At 40.8% G+C, this 13,200-nt stretch overlaps 1 protein-coding gene across 1 annotated transcript in view; it reads right to left on the bottom strand.

Moving 5' to 3' along the window:
• Positions 1-13,200, bottom strand: part of SLC38A10 (solute carrier family 38 member 10) — a 102,529-nt gene that overhangs the window by 19,032 nt on the left and 70,297 nt on the right. The window contains exon 11 of the mRNA XM_081967392.1: positions 7,662-7,812. Coding sequence (XP_081823518.1) covers positions 7,662-7,812 — 151 coding nt within the window. The remainder of the gene's footprint in view (positions 1-7,661; positions 7,813-13,200) is intronic.

The raw sequence follows: 13,200 nt of genomic DNA, 5'->3' as shown, positions 1-13,200 counted from the left end.
TGTATGCAGAAATGTCATCATATAGGACCATGATGGTGAACCTATGGCACGCGTGACAGAGGTGGCACGCAGCACCCTCTCTAATGGCACACGAGCCGTCACCCCAGTTCAGCTCCACCGCGCATGCCACATGCGCCTCCTGCCAGCCAGTTGGACTTTGGGTCTCTGCTGCGCATGTGCATGATGGCGCGTGCAAGGGGGTCTGCACACACATGCATGGCAGAGGAGCGCATGTGGGGGACACGTGCAGGTACGGGGAGGCATGTGCAGGGAAGGCATGCACAGGGCGCATGCAGGAGACTGCGCGCACATTGCATTTTGGGGGGGTTGTCTGTGTGCGCCTTTGTGCACATGCATGCTTTGGCCATTTGGTTCATATAAGGTTAGCCATCACTGATACAGGATATTTAGCTGACCCAAATTCTTGATTCGGTACAGGTATATAGTTTGAGCCCAAACCCAAGGACAACAAAAAAAGGGGGGGGCAGTAGATAAGTCTGTAAAGGCTTGCCCAGTGAGAGGGAGGGGAGGGAGAGGGGAACGGAGGGGGAGGGGGAGAGAGTGAGCATACTTTCACCAAGAACATCTGTAAATGGTAACTATTAACACTTTTACAAGGTGACTGAATGGCATCGGGGAAACTAGTTCACTGTTTTCTCCTGACATGCAGACTGTAAAACAGAACAAAAAATGACAGCAGGGCAATAGCTCCTTTTTCTGTGTCATAGGAGCTATTAAAAGATTGTTCTCCCAAAGCACCAGGGAGTGCTCCAACAAGCCAAGCTGTTCCAGCAGTTATTAGAAGCTAAGGGAGGAATGGGGGGTAATCCATTTCACACAGAGCTCCGGCTTCTTCTCTGCATAGCCAACAAGCTGGCGGGGTGGGGGAAGGAGGAGGAGAAGGCAGAGCGAGACAGGAATGACAAAGTAAGTGCATCCAAAACGCCTATTACAGGTGTAACCTTTGAAGCTCTCACGGCCTCCCTACGCTTCCCCCCCCCCCAAATCCCTCGCCTGTAACACAGATGTCAGAACGGTGGGCTTTTGCATACGATGGCCGTAAGTGGAACAGACTGACAGTGCACACCAGACACCAAGACGCAGCCACATCTCATCAGAGGCCCAAAATGGTAAATCCGAATGGATATATATATATATATATACATATATGATGGCAACGGTGAATCATGGGGACCAAACAGTTTTCATTTCTGGACTAGCTGGGAAGAAGGTGGAGAAACGGCGAATCAGACCTTTGATATGGAAAAACCACTGAGGAATGGAACAGGAAGAAGGCTCCGAGCAACGATTTGAAAGCAGGGAGCTGCAAAATATTTTTTTAAAAAACCATAATCCACCCAGGGAGACCCTCGGGAGAGGGGGAGGGAGTGAGTGGTATCTTTCAAAAGGAAAAAAGAAATTGAATCTTAATTAGATTTTTTTTTTCAAATGGATAATTGCCTTCATGTGCTTTCAAAGGCAGCTTAGCAACCTCTTAACATCCGCATGCCCTGTAATAGCAACCTTGCTCTGGAAGGGGCTTTCTATACCTTCGCCAGCAGTGGCTGACAGAAAACACCTATCGATACGGATGGCGGGGGAGGGGAGGAGTAATGGGCGCTTGGGAGTCGTTAATAAAAGCGTGATTCAAAATTTCCTGGTCAATATGTGTTCACATAAAAGAGCAGCATTCTAATATCCATAATCTTCAAACCCAGGGGGCAGAGTTTAATGAAAGCCTGTACAATTCAGGGCTCTATATCCTCAAAGGCCGCTGTTCTAAAAAACAAACAAACAAACAAACAAGCATCCTAGCATCTGCTGATGGGCAAGTGGTGTATGGTAAAGGCAGAAATCCGAAATGCTCAGTGTAGCGATAAAGACGGCCTTAACAAGCCAAACACGAATTAAAAGTTGCTGGTGGTTTGGGGGAGTGGGGTGGGGGGGTGGGACTGGGACAAATTCAGAAACAAGCTGGGAAAAGGGTCCCTCTGCACGCTGCCTGAAGAGGAAAGCCATGTGTTTCCGCAAGAGGCTCGTGCAAGAAATGAGAAACAGATGTGGGCTGAAAGAGAGGGTATTGGTGACAGCCAAGTAACCCAGAAGCCCCATCCGTGGTTTGAATGACAGAATGCAGCTCCCTGGGAAGCAGGTTCTTTTTGCAAAATTATTCCCAACAGAGAGAGGGAAGATGGTGCATTGAGCACAGAAGCACCCCCTAAAAGATAACCTTATAAGGCAGTGATGGGCTAAACTTTTTGTCGTTGCTTGCCAAAAGCGTGTGCCTGCAGCCATAATACAATGCGTATACGAACATCCCCCTCCCCTGCGCATGCGTGCATGACATCCCCCACGCGGGGCCCCCTGCACATGCACAATCCCTGGTGCGACCCCCCCCCATGCGTGCATGACACACATCCCCATGCCCTGTTTTGGGCCCAGTAGGCCTCTCTGCAGCCTCCTGGGAGCAAAATTGGGATGTGGGGCCGTGCGCTGCAGCCTCTGCACCCCGCTTTGGGTCTAGCAGGCCTCCCTGCAAGCTCTTGGGATCAAAAACAAGTTACACGGGGGGCTGCCGCACCCATGCTCCCCCTGCCCCCATGCATGTGCACATGACCCCCTGTGCATGCGCTGGTGACCCCCGTGCATACCTGCCCGACCTCCTCCCCCTCTGCACATACACAATTATCTCCCACATGCACCCGCCCACTGTGCATGTGTGCCAGAGACCCGAAAATCAGCTGTCTGACGGGAGGCGCACGTGCATGCATGGTGGAGTTGAGCTCGGGGGACGGCTCACATGCCCACAGAGTGGGCTCTGCGTGCCATCATGGTTATAAGGTGTGAAAGAAAGATGGCAGGCTCTGACATCGTAGCAAGGAGATTGGAAAGACATTCCTTCTAGAGTGCCCCAAGAATGGATTTCCTTGCGGTCTTTGGGAACATTTTTCATTCGTACCCAGCTGAAGGCTTCAATGGATTGTGCTTTCTTATGCCTGGCTTAAATAGAGCTGTGCTTTCAATGGCTAGGATACGGCCCATGGACCCCACTTGCCAAAAGGCTGCAATCTTTCCAATCAGAAAAGCTTTCATGACTTGAATACCTCAACACCTGTGCTTTGGGATATGGTTAATATAGCTACCTTCTAATAAGGACAGATTGCCAAAATACATTACAACAATACTCTGCAGTTCTCTGAACTATTCTGGACTCCCCTCGTTTATCTCTTATGATCTTCAAGTTTCACCAAAGATCCCTTAAACCAGTGGGTCTCAACCTTCCTAATGCCGCGACCCTTTAATACAGTTCCTCATGTTGAGGTGACCCCCAACCATAAAATTATTTTATGTTTTCTGTATTTTTTCAAAAATATGTGTTTTCCAATTCTTAAGCGACCCCTGTGAAAGGGTCGTTCGACCCCGAAAGGGGTCTCGACCCACAGGTTGAGAACCACTGCCTTAAACGTTACCTTCTGTGGCTCTCAGATTGCCTCCGTAAAAGCAGAGAGAGAAACATGTTTGGCTACTTCCCACCTGTTACAGCCCTTCATTTTGCTAAGCCCTGGCATCACCTGAGATCGCTCTACTTAAATAGAATTCCAGAAAAGCCAGAAAAAGAGGGGGCTGGTTCTTTTTCCTAGACTCGCATTTGGAAGATTAGCATTTATAGATCTGCAGATGATTTGCAGTAGATTGGGAAAGGTTCCCAACACTCAAACAACTAAGAATAGGAACAAAAATATTTTCCACTTAAAATTGCACAACCGAAAGAGAATGTTTGGGAGAGAAAACCAGGAGAGGAAAGAATTACGGTATATGGAATAATATGGAAAAGGGAAATATGGGAAATATCCTTTTCCGTTCATAACCTGTCTCTCTGTTCCTCTGTAATCCTTAGGAAATTTTGTTTTTTTTAACAAGAAACAAAATAAAGGTGCATTTATTTTTCTCAAGAGATGTCACTCCCTTTATACTAGCTGGAATAATCATGATGGAATGCTTTTTATATGGCTGCTTTGTCCATTAACACAAAGTCTCCTTTTTATAATTTCAGTATCGTGAATGTTTGGGGGGAAACCAGGAGAGAAAACAACTTTGAGGCTTGGTTTTTTCTAGATCACAAACTGCCTAAACTGAGCATGTGCTCAAAGGCCTCCCACTTCTTAATGTGTAGCCTATGTCTAACCCCATGAGTATGAAAAATACTTTTTCACCAAGCTCTGTTTCACACTGCTAATCTAGACAACAACTGAATGAATTTATCCGCCAGTCTGAATTATCGATTAACTAATACAAAATCTACATTGACTCACGTGAGCTCCTATGTTCTGATAAACACGTATGCATGGCATTAGTAATGTGAGAGAGATTCAAAATCTCCCCCCCCCCATCCCGTTTTACTGGACTGTTTGTTTTCAGAACTGACAAATGCTTGTTTTAACAGTTAGCTGGTGATGGCCCAGAAATATGGCTGATAAACAAGCTTTTGGGACTAAAAGGCATATCAGTGTATAAAAGAGGCAGCAGAAGAGTTACATAGCTCCTTCAGCAAAGGAAAAACTATGATTGGCTGTTTTCCAAGACAGCAAGGTTTCTTAATCCAAAAAAATGTATAAAAAGTTCAGATCTGAGGCCGTACCATAAATTGGGTATGATATAGAACCATGATAGCAAACAGCATGCCAGCTGTTGCCCCAGCCCAGCTCCACTGCGCGTGTGTGCGTGCATGCCTCCTTCCAGCCAGCTGGTCTTTGGGTCTCTGCCACGCATGCATCAGGGGCAGGATGCATGCGAGGGACACGGGTGCGCGGCGCATGCATGGGGGCACTCACATTGCTTTTGGGGGGCTCACACAGCATCCCTGCGCCCCGTTTTGGCTTCCAGGTTGGTGCACGAGGCCTTCCAGGCCCAAAACGGGGAGCGGGGGTGAGGTGTATGTGGGGGTGGGGGTGGTGTCACGCACACATTGCATTATGGGTGCGGGGAGGGCAGGCACATTGTTGTGCGTGCATGCATGTGTTTTTGGCATGCAACAACAAAAAGGTTAGCCATCACTGATCTGGAATAACTATTATTTGCACACTTGCACTTTGTTGACAATGTGCATTTTATATTCTTTTATCAACCTGAAAACATCAAACTGTCAGGTGTATAAGCCAAATACTAATTTGGATACATTATTTGCCACTTTTGACCAAAATATTGAAAATCACTATACATACATTTTGTGGAGGGATTTGTACATTTGTTTATTTAAATAAAGCTAAACCTTTACAATTTTTTTTACAATAAACGTATTAAAGTTTACAAACACAGAGATAAAAGCCTAACACAAAGTAAGAAAAATATAAAAAGGAAAAGAAAAGGAAAAGAAAAAGAAAAAAAGAAAAGGCCTTCTGGGAACAGCAATGACAGGCTGATCACTACCCTGCTGTTTGCAGAGCCCACAAACATGGTGGAAATAGAAGCCAAAGAATAGATCAGCTCCTTGGAATTCCTCTTCAGATTAAGGAGAAGACAAGGATGACCCATAAGTCATCCTTGTCCTCTCCCTGCAAAATTGCAAGCTCCAGCAGGTTTGAGAACTCTGGATACTTGAGGGAAGGGAGGGAGGAATCATCCTCTCTTAAGCTATGGTATGTGGAACCAAAGAGGCACCAAAGAGACACACGGTTTGCCTAATTCCTCTTTGCTACTTTAGGAAGCTGCTTAATATTAACTTCTTTCAAGTTAAGAGCCTTCTGAGGGGCAAGGTTTACACCATTGTGAGGAAAATCTACTTCTACCATGGATGAACAAAACTCCAATGTAAGTTTATGGTTTATAAAGAAAAGCTTTGCTCTCTCTTTTTTTTTTTTTTTTGGAAAACAGGGACTAGAAAGTGGATTTTAGAAAACTAAGAGGCCCAAGGAAATTGAAAGAATATTCCTGTGGGCTCTTAAAAAAAACTATTAAAGAATATATGAAGATTTTGAAATTCATATGTAAGCAATGTGGGAAAGTTTGTTGATTGGAAAATAAACAGATGATAAGTGGGGAAATAAACAGATGATAAGGCTGACTAGAGGGAACCAGAGAGAACAAACAATTTCATTTAAAGGAGAAGAGACCCATTAATACAATGCAGCAACACTGTTTTACTATTAAAAGAAATTAAGACTGATTGGGAATGATGTGCTCAAAAATTACTTACAATTTTTTTTTTGATAATACTGCAAAGGATACAGACAAACACCAGATTTCATTGGATAAAACAGACTGATTTGAATGTGGATTTGGAGTTTTAAAAATGTTGGGTTACAAAAGCTATATGGAAAAAGTTGCTGTGAATCTGAAAATAGTTTTTAAAATGTCAAGAGTTGAAAAATAATGTGGAAAAAGATGCTAAAATAGATTCATAGATGAAACCAGTTGATTTCTTAAAAATTAAAGGGGACATACAAATAATAATTAAAAGAGTGATTTGGAAAGCCTTCTTAGCTAGGATTTACAAAAATAATGAGTGAAACCAAGGACATTATTCCTGAGAGGAGACAAAGAGAAAACGATAAGAAGTCAACTTATGGACATTTGACATGTCAGGATTAAAGCTTTTGCAAAGTAAACAAGTGGTCTATGAAATGAATCTATATCGTCAGAGTTGAAATATGTATGTTTTGGTTTCTGCTAACTACCCTGTTTCCCTGATAATAAGAGAGGGCCTTTTTTTTTTTGACCCCCGAAATAAGCACTTGGCCTTATTTTCAGGGAGGTATTATTACTTTTGAGGTAAAGGAGGCTGCGAGCATGGTCACCTCATGGCTGCTGCTGTGTTGCAATATATTTGGGGAGGGCTTATTTTAGCACATGTGCTCAAAAGCCCGATTGGGCTTATTATCCAGGGAGGTTTTATTTTTCAGGGAAACAGGGTACTAATGGGATTTCTTTTTGACCAGAACTGTTTGGAACAGTTTTAAGAATCTGTTTTACAAGCTGGGCGAGAATTCTTTTGCTTTATTTCTTAAAGAAAGTGATGAGTTTGGATTACAAATAGATTTTTTAAAATTAAGATTAAAATACAGTATGTGTGTTAATATTTCAGGTAGCTCTTAGTAGACGTTTGCTGATTAGGACTGAGTGATAGGTTTTTATAATTTGATTATTGATGAGGGATGAGAAAAAGGTATTTTTTAAAAAAATGAAATATAAGAGACGCCGTCAAGTCAATGTAGTTGTTTGTACCTTTCTGGAGGGAGGACGGGAGTCATCTTTTATATACCTTATTTATTTTAAAATATACTTATTGCATTGTTATATAACAGGCGAGATCAAGGTTCAGTTACTATGGCTACACATTTGCTCTTGGGTTTTCAAAAACAGAAAAAGAAAGATTACTGGCATATTCCAACAGATATTTAACCATTTAAAGGTTGGAGATGATATAATATATATTGACTCCTGTACTAAAAATCTGCCTCCTAAGAAAAAGAATGTTCTAGCTCGTTAACTTTAAAAACAAACATGAGGAAAACAAGAGATTATAGTCATTACATTATCTTTCCTAAAATTATGATTTCTACTGTTTCAGCACTGTGATCCTCTGAGTGGATTGGAGTGCAGCTATATTTAATGGAATTGATGCAGCATTTTGCCGCATAGTTTTCCAAGAATATGTCACATACCTGAAATTTTAGCCGAGTCCTGTTCCTTATTTATTTCTCTAGGCACATTGTCTGGTTCCACGGCTTCCACTTTTGCCGGAGTCTCTTGAGTTGCTGATAAAGTTGTGTAGGTGCTGACAATTAACACTCCCAAACCAATCCATAGTATGATCTGTGCAACAAAAGTTCAGAATCTTGAATGCAGAGATGGACAATTCCTAGCCCCTAGGCCCCACACAACCCCTAAAACTCTTTTGGGAGCCTCAGACCCTTCCCTGACTATTATCACCAAATAGTGTTACTATATATGGGGTTTTTTAAAAAAACATTTTGAAGAGGCAACAATTCTCCACTTCGTTGAATAGTAAATATTATATAGTTAAAAAGAAACTTCTCCAAGCAATCGTACAAATCAAGGAAACACGTTTGCGTGTGTATGTGTGTATATGTGTACATGAAAACCTATGTGTTAACATTCTTCCAAACATTCTGCGTCATTACCCTACTAAACATGGCCCACAGTCTATCAATTCTTTGATGCCAAATACAAAGGAAAGCCGAGTGCAAAATTGGGAGAGGAGAGAGGAAACAAAGGGGCTTTGAGATATGTTAGAGGCTTGTTTATGGGGAACAACTGGCATCTATTGTATACGGTTCTTATCTCTCAACTTCTTCAGTCTTTCAGCTCTTGACAACATGCACTGTTCCTCTTTTATCTCTCAGTCTTCTTCCCTATATTTTCTTTGATCTTTCTTCCTTGCCCTCATTTCTTTCCCTCAAAACTATTTTCTCCTATCCCCAACTGGTTTGTATTCCACTTTTTACTTCCTTCCTTCTTTTCATTTCTTAAAGTTCTATTACTTCTATCAGCAATTTCCCTCCTATCTCCCTTATCATTTACTGTTACCTACGTAATTCGGCCAGCAGCTGCTGGAGACCATTTTTTCCCCCTGTCCTGCAACATCTTTGTGATATTAAGGCAACCCAATCAATTGTATCACAGTTAGAGGATTCATCAATGCCAGCCAAAAACACCTAGTGCATTATAGCACATATTGCATCTAAATTAAATTATGCTTTACGTGCAACACACTAACTGCATGATCCAGTAAAAATAAATAGGGTAAGTGCTTTAATATCAACAGGGTTGAAACTCAGTGAGATTGGACTGATACTGAAAGAACTCAAAAAGCTAGTCCTGGATTGTACTGAGCTGCATTGTAAGGAATATACCGTATTTTTGGGAAGATAAGACGCACCAAGATTTCCAAGAGGTAAGTAAGAAAAAAAAGTTTTTGTCCTCCCTGGCCCCACTCTGCAGGCTTCAGCAGGGCTGTGGGAAGGAAAAAACACCCCCGTTTTTGCAAAAAACGACCAGAAAACAGGCCAGCTTTCACAAAAACGGAGGCATTTTTGCCTTCCCCCAGCCCTGCTGAAGCCTGCAGAGTGCTGCTGGGGACTGGGGGAAAAGCAAAAACGCCTCCATTTTTGCAAAAAAATGGCCCATTTTTGCCTGTTTTTCACAAAAATGAATGTAAGGACAGGTCTTTGGGAGGCCAAAAAATGGGTGTATTTGGTCTATAAGACACACCAACATTTCCATGCTCTTTTAGGGGGGGAAAAGGTACTCCAAAATATGGAATATTGTATGATACTAAAACAATTATGAAAACATGCTGTGAACTCTAAGCAAGCACAGCATCTATATACTATTTATTAAAGTATAACCATCTTTTTCAGGCTTGTACTACTGTAATAAGTCAATTAATACAGGTTAATATAATTGGTAGTGGAAGTTGTCTCTCACATGCTTTAATGAGCTACATTTATACAAAATCCAAAGCACATCTGCATCATATATGAAGCATGTGGAATTTTAAAACCCAGTGTTATCCATTTGTCAGTAGGGGGGAAACATTTGCAGAACTGTCTTTTTGCCATTCGTTGCTGTCAGCTATTTATTAAACAAAATCATTTAATCTGCTATAAAGGTTTTGCAAACTTTGTGATTCTCATTTGAGTCTAGGACTCATACACATCAGGACAGATATAGCAACATCTGGTTAGATTTTTAAGAAAATGGAAATTCTACCTAAAAGAGAAGACTGAAAAGGAATCCATTCTTCTTTAGTGACAAAGAAACAATATGAGATGCAAACAAAGATTTTAAGGAAACATATTTATAACAATAAGGCCAACATTGCATACATATAGAGACACAGTCCCTGGTTTATGAAGACAACCTTTAGATATGAATGGAGCTAGATAGATAGGAATGAAAATCGAATTAAAAGATGGAGGAAGGAGACCATTGAGCAAGGAATAACATTAAAGGAGGATATGGCTGAAGGATCTGACCTCCCTTATATTACTTGGAGGACCCTGAATAATTTGAGGGTTGGAATGCCTAACTATAAAACCAATATGCTCAAGTGGAGGCTCTTAGATGATGATAACATGCTGTGTGAATATGGAGACACACAAAATTCGGCCCATCTGCTGATATGTCAGCTACTACCAGAAACAGGTACCGATAATGACTTATTTTTGGCCAATGACAAAGGCAGGGAGATGGCTTCATTCTGGCAGTTTAAAGTTTGATTTAGACAGAAGATTTAGACCTCTAAGCAAAGTCATATTCTGGCACCCTTTATGATTATACAGTATTTAATCCTCAAGCGGGTGTGCTACTGCACCAAGTGGGCCATTTCCGCTTCTCCAGATATAACTTTGATAAGTTGACAGTCGTGCAACTTGTTCACTCAGTATCTTCCTATTAGGACATTGTTTTGCTTTGATAATATTTTCAGTTTCCTGAGGTCCATAGCTGTACAGTAATAATTTCTTTTTCATGACTTGAACTCTTGGTTAGTATGCTTGTTCACGATCACTCAACTGACTTTGTGGGTGTTTTTTTAAGCGTGTTTTTTAAAAGCGTGGAAAGAAAAAGCAATGAGGAAAGATCATCAGATTTTACATTCGTATTGTATACTTCAGAAGCGTTTTTAGTTTTGGCACCTCCTAAAATTTAGTGCTCTAGGTGACTGTCTCAGTTGCTTAGTCTTAGAAGCAGCTCTAATTATAGCATTTCAATTCCATTTTTGACATTGCTATCATTTGTACAGATTTCTAATATGTTCCTTCCAGCATTCCCCTCACTTCAGTTTCATCCCACATCATGTCATCATTTTTATTTTTAATTTCACCTACTCTGCTACAGGGTCCTTGTTTGGCCCTTTTCATCTACTTCTAAGACAATATTTGAATTTCCGTCAAAATTGCTCTGCATGCTCTCCACTTCTTTTAGCCTTAATTGTATCTTTCTCTTTAACAAGATTCTTTGCAACTATCTTTCTCTCTGTGGACATTAGATATAACTTTTATCATTCTCTCTCAATGCATTTTTCTCACATACAGCCTCTTTCACTTCATCACTCCACAAAGCATGTTTTAAAAAATTTTCAATACCATAACTCCACATATTCTAGCTTGTAACATGACACTTTTCATACTGTTCCAAGCAGCTTACTCGTCTTCTTTCTTTATCACTGTTTTTCATTAATTATATTCGAAGATTAATTTATTGCGTAATATTTTTCATACAGGACTTGTACTTTCTTTCTAATCGTTTTAACTTTCCTCTGATTTCTTTTACTTTTTTCATTCTCTCGCCCATCCTAAACAAACCAGTAATGAATCTGGATGTATATTTATTATGTTGCCATGTGTATTTATGAACAGACTCACCACATATTTGAAGCAGAGATTTTTCTAAGCAAAAACTGATTAAACAATTATCATTCTCTTTCATTCTTGGGTATCAGAATGGCTCGATAACTTTTTTAAAAAAAACTCTCTTGTCTCGTTCCCACCCATCCATTCATGTCACCTAATTTTTTTCTCCAAATTGAATTCATTCAGAATAACGCACATTTTTGCCCAAACACGTTTTTGTTCTTTCCATTATCAATATTCAATGAAGTGTAACATGTAACTTTCACCACCCTGTTGATTCCTATTTCCATATGTAACCATGATAACCTACATGACATTGAGTCATACTTTCTAGTATGCTTTTCAGCCCATTTCACCCTTTCATTCATAATGAAACCCATCCCTTCACTCCCCTGCATTTATTCAATTACCCACACAAAATCAGACAATCTTCATTCAGATCTATTACACATCCTGCCCTTTATTCTGGGTTTCTTTCCTTTTCTTTACATTTCAATCATCAGTTTAGGTTCTTTATCATTCATTTCTTTTGTATTACAAACTGCAATCTTCCATACGCTACGGCCATCACTAAATAGGTCCACAGATATCAGGTTTTCACAGGACACATGAAAACTGCAAATTAGATTAAGTCATCATCTATCAGTTTTGGTATATTTTTACTACAATGCCACAATCACAACCAATGTTCCTATGTACCATAAGATTGATGACACCGATCAATGAAAAAGTATTCAATAAGTGTAAGATATTTATGGAACCACTAAATAAATATTAGATGACAAAATATGTATATATATATTAAAGACATGTCTATTGATAAGTAACTATTTTAGGCAGGAAACCAGAAAAATTGACGCTAATAGAGGTAAAGAGGGAAGTTCTAGATCTTATTAACAAATTGGAAACAAAACAAGCTTGTCAGGTCCAGACAACATACATCAAACAGGACTTTTAAAAATTCAAATGTGCAGCAATTAATCTGACACTCAAAAATGTACAAATGTTCATATAATCCTACAAATTAAAAAGGGGACCAATGTAAGAGTTTTATAAAATCGGGGTCCAGGTAAATCCAATAAATTACAGTTTAAAATCTGTTCCAACTAATTTGGTGGAAAATATCATCAAATACAATATGAACAAATATTGTATTGAAGGCACATTTTGCCAGCAAAACAGTACCACAGCTTTGGCAAAGCTAAGGTTTAATTTGAATTACCTAGAATTCTTTGAGTGCATCAGCAAACATGAAACTAAGAGGAGAGCTATGGCAGGTATCGTTTAGCTCCGTGATGGCGAACCTATGGCACATGTACCATAGGTGGCACATGGAGCCCTCTCTGCGGGTACACAAGCCATTGCCCAGCTCAGCTCCACCGCGCATGTGTGTGTGCCTCCCGCCAGCCAGCTGATGTTTGGGTCTCTGACACACATGTGGGAGACATGCATGCATGATGGGGGGCGGGGGCACATGTGTGGGGGCAGGGGGAGGGAGGACTGCTAGCCCCAAAATGGGTTGTGGGGTTGTGCGTGCATGAGTGGGGGGTGGGGGAGCACGAGGGGTCATGTGTGCACGGGGAGTTGTTGCGCACCCGTTGCATTATGGTTGTTGGCACGCGCATGCTCTTGGTACGCAAGGACAAAAAGGTTAGCCATCACTGGTTTAGTTGATCTTGAAGAATTAGACTTCTTGAAAACATAAGTTATTTGATATGTTTTCTTGTGGTTCATAACTACTTAGTTAACATAAAACTGAGTAGGACAGAAGAATATTTCTTGCAATGGGTTTGGAAGAAAACTGAGCTATCCTAAAAGATCTTAT

The sequence above is a fragment of the Natrix helvetica genome (genome assembly GCF_964273705.1).
Source record: "Natrix helvetica genome assembly, chromosome: 1".
Lineage (NCBI taxonomy): Eukaryota > Metazoa > Chordata > Lepidosauria > Squamata > Natricidae > Natrix > Natrix helvetica.
The sequence above is the reverse complement of the archived record's forward strand: the minus strand, read 5'-3'. Positions and strand labels throughout refer to the sequence as shown.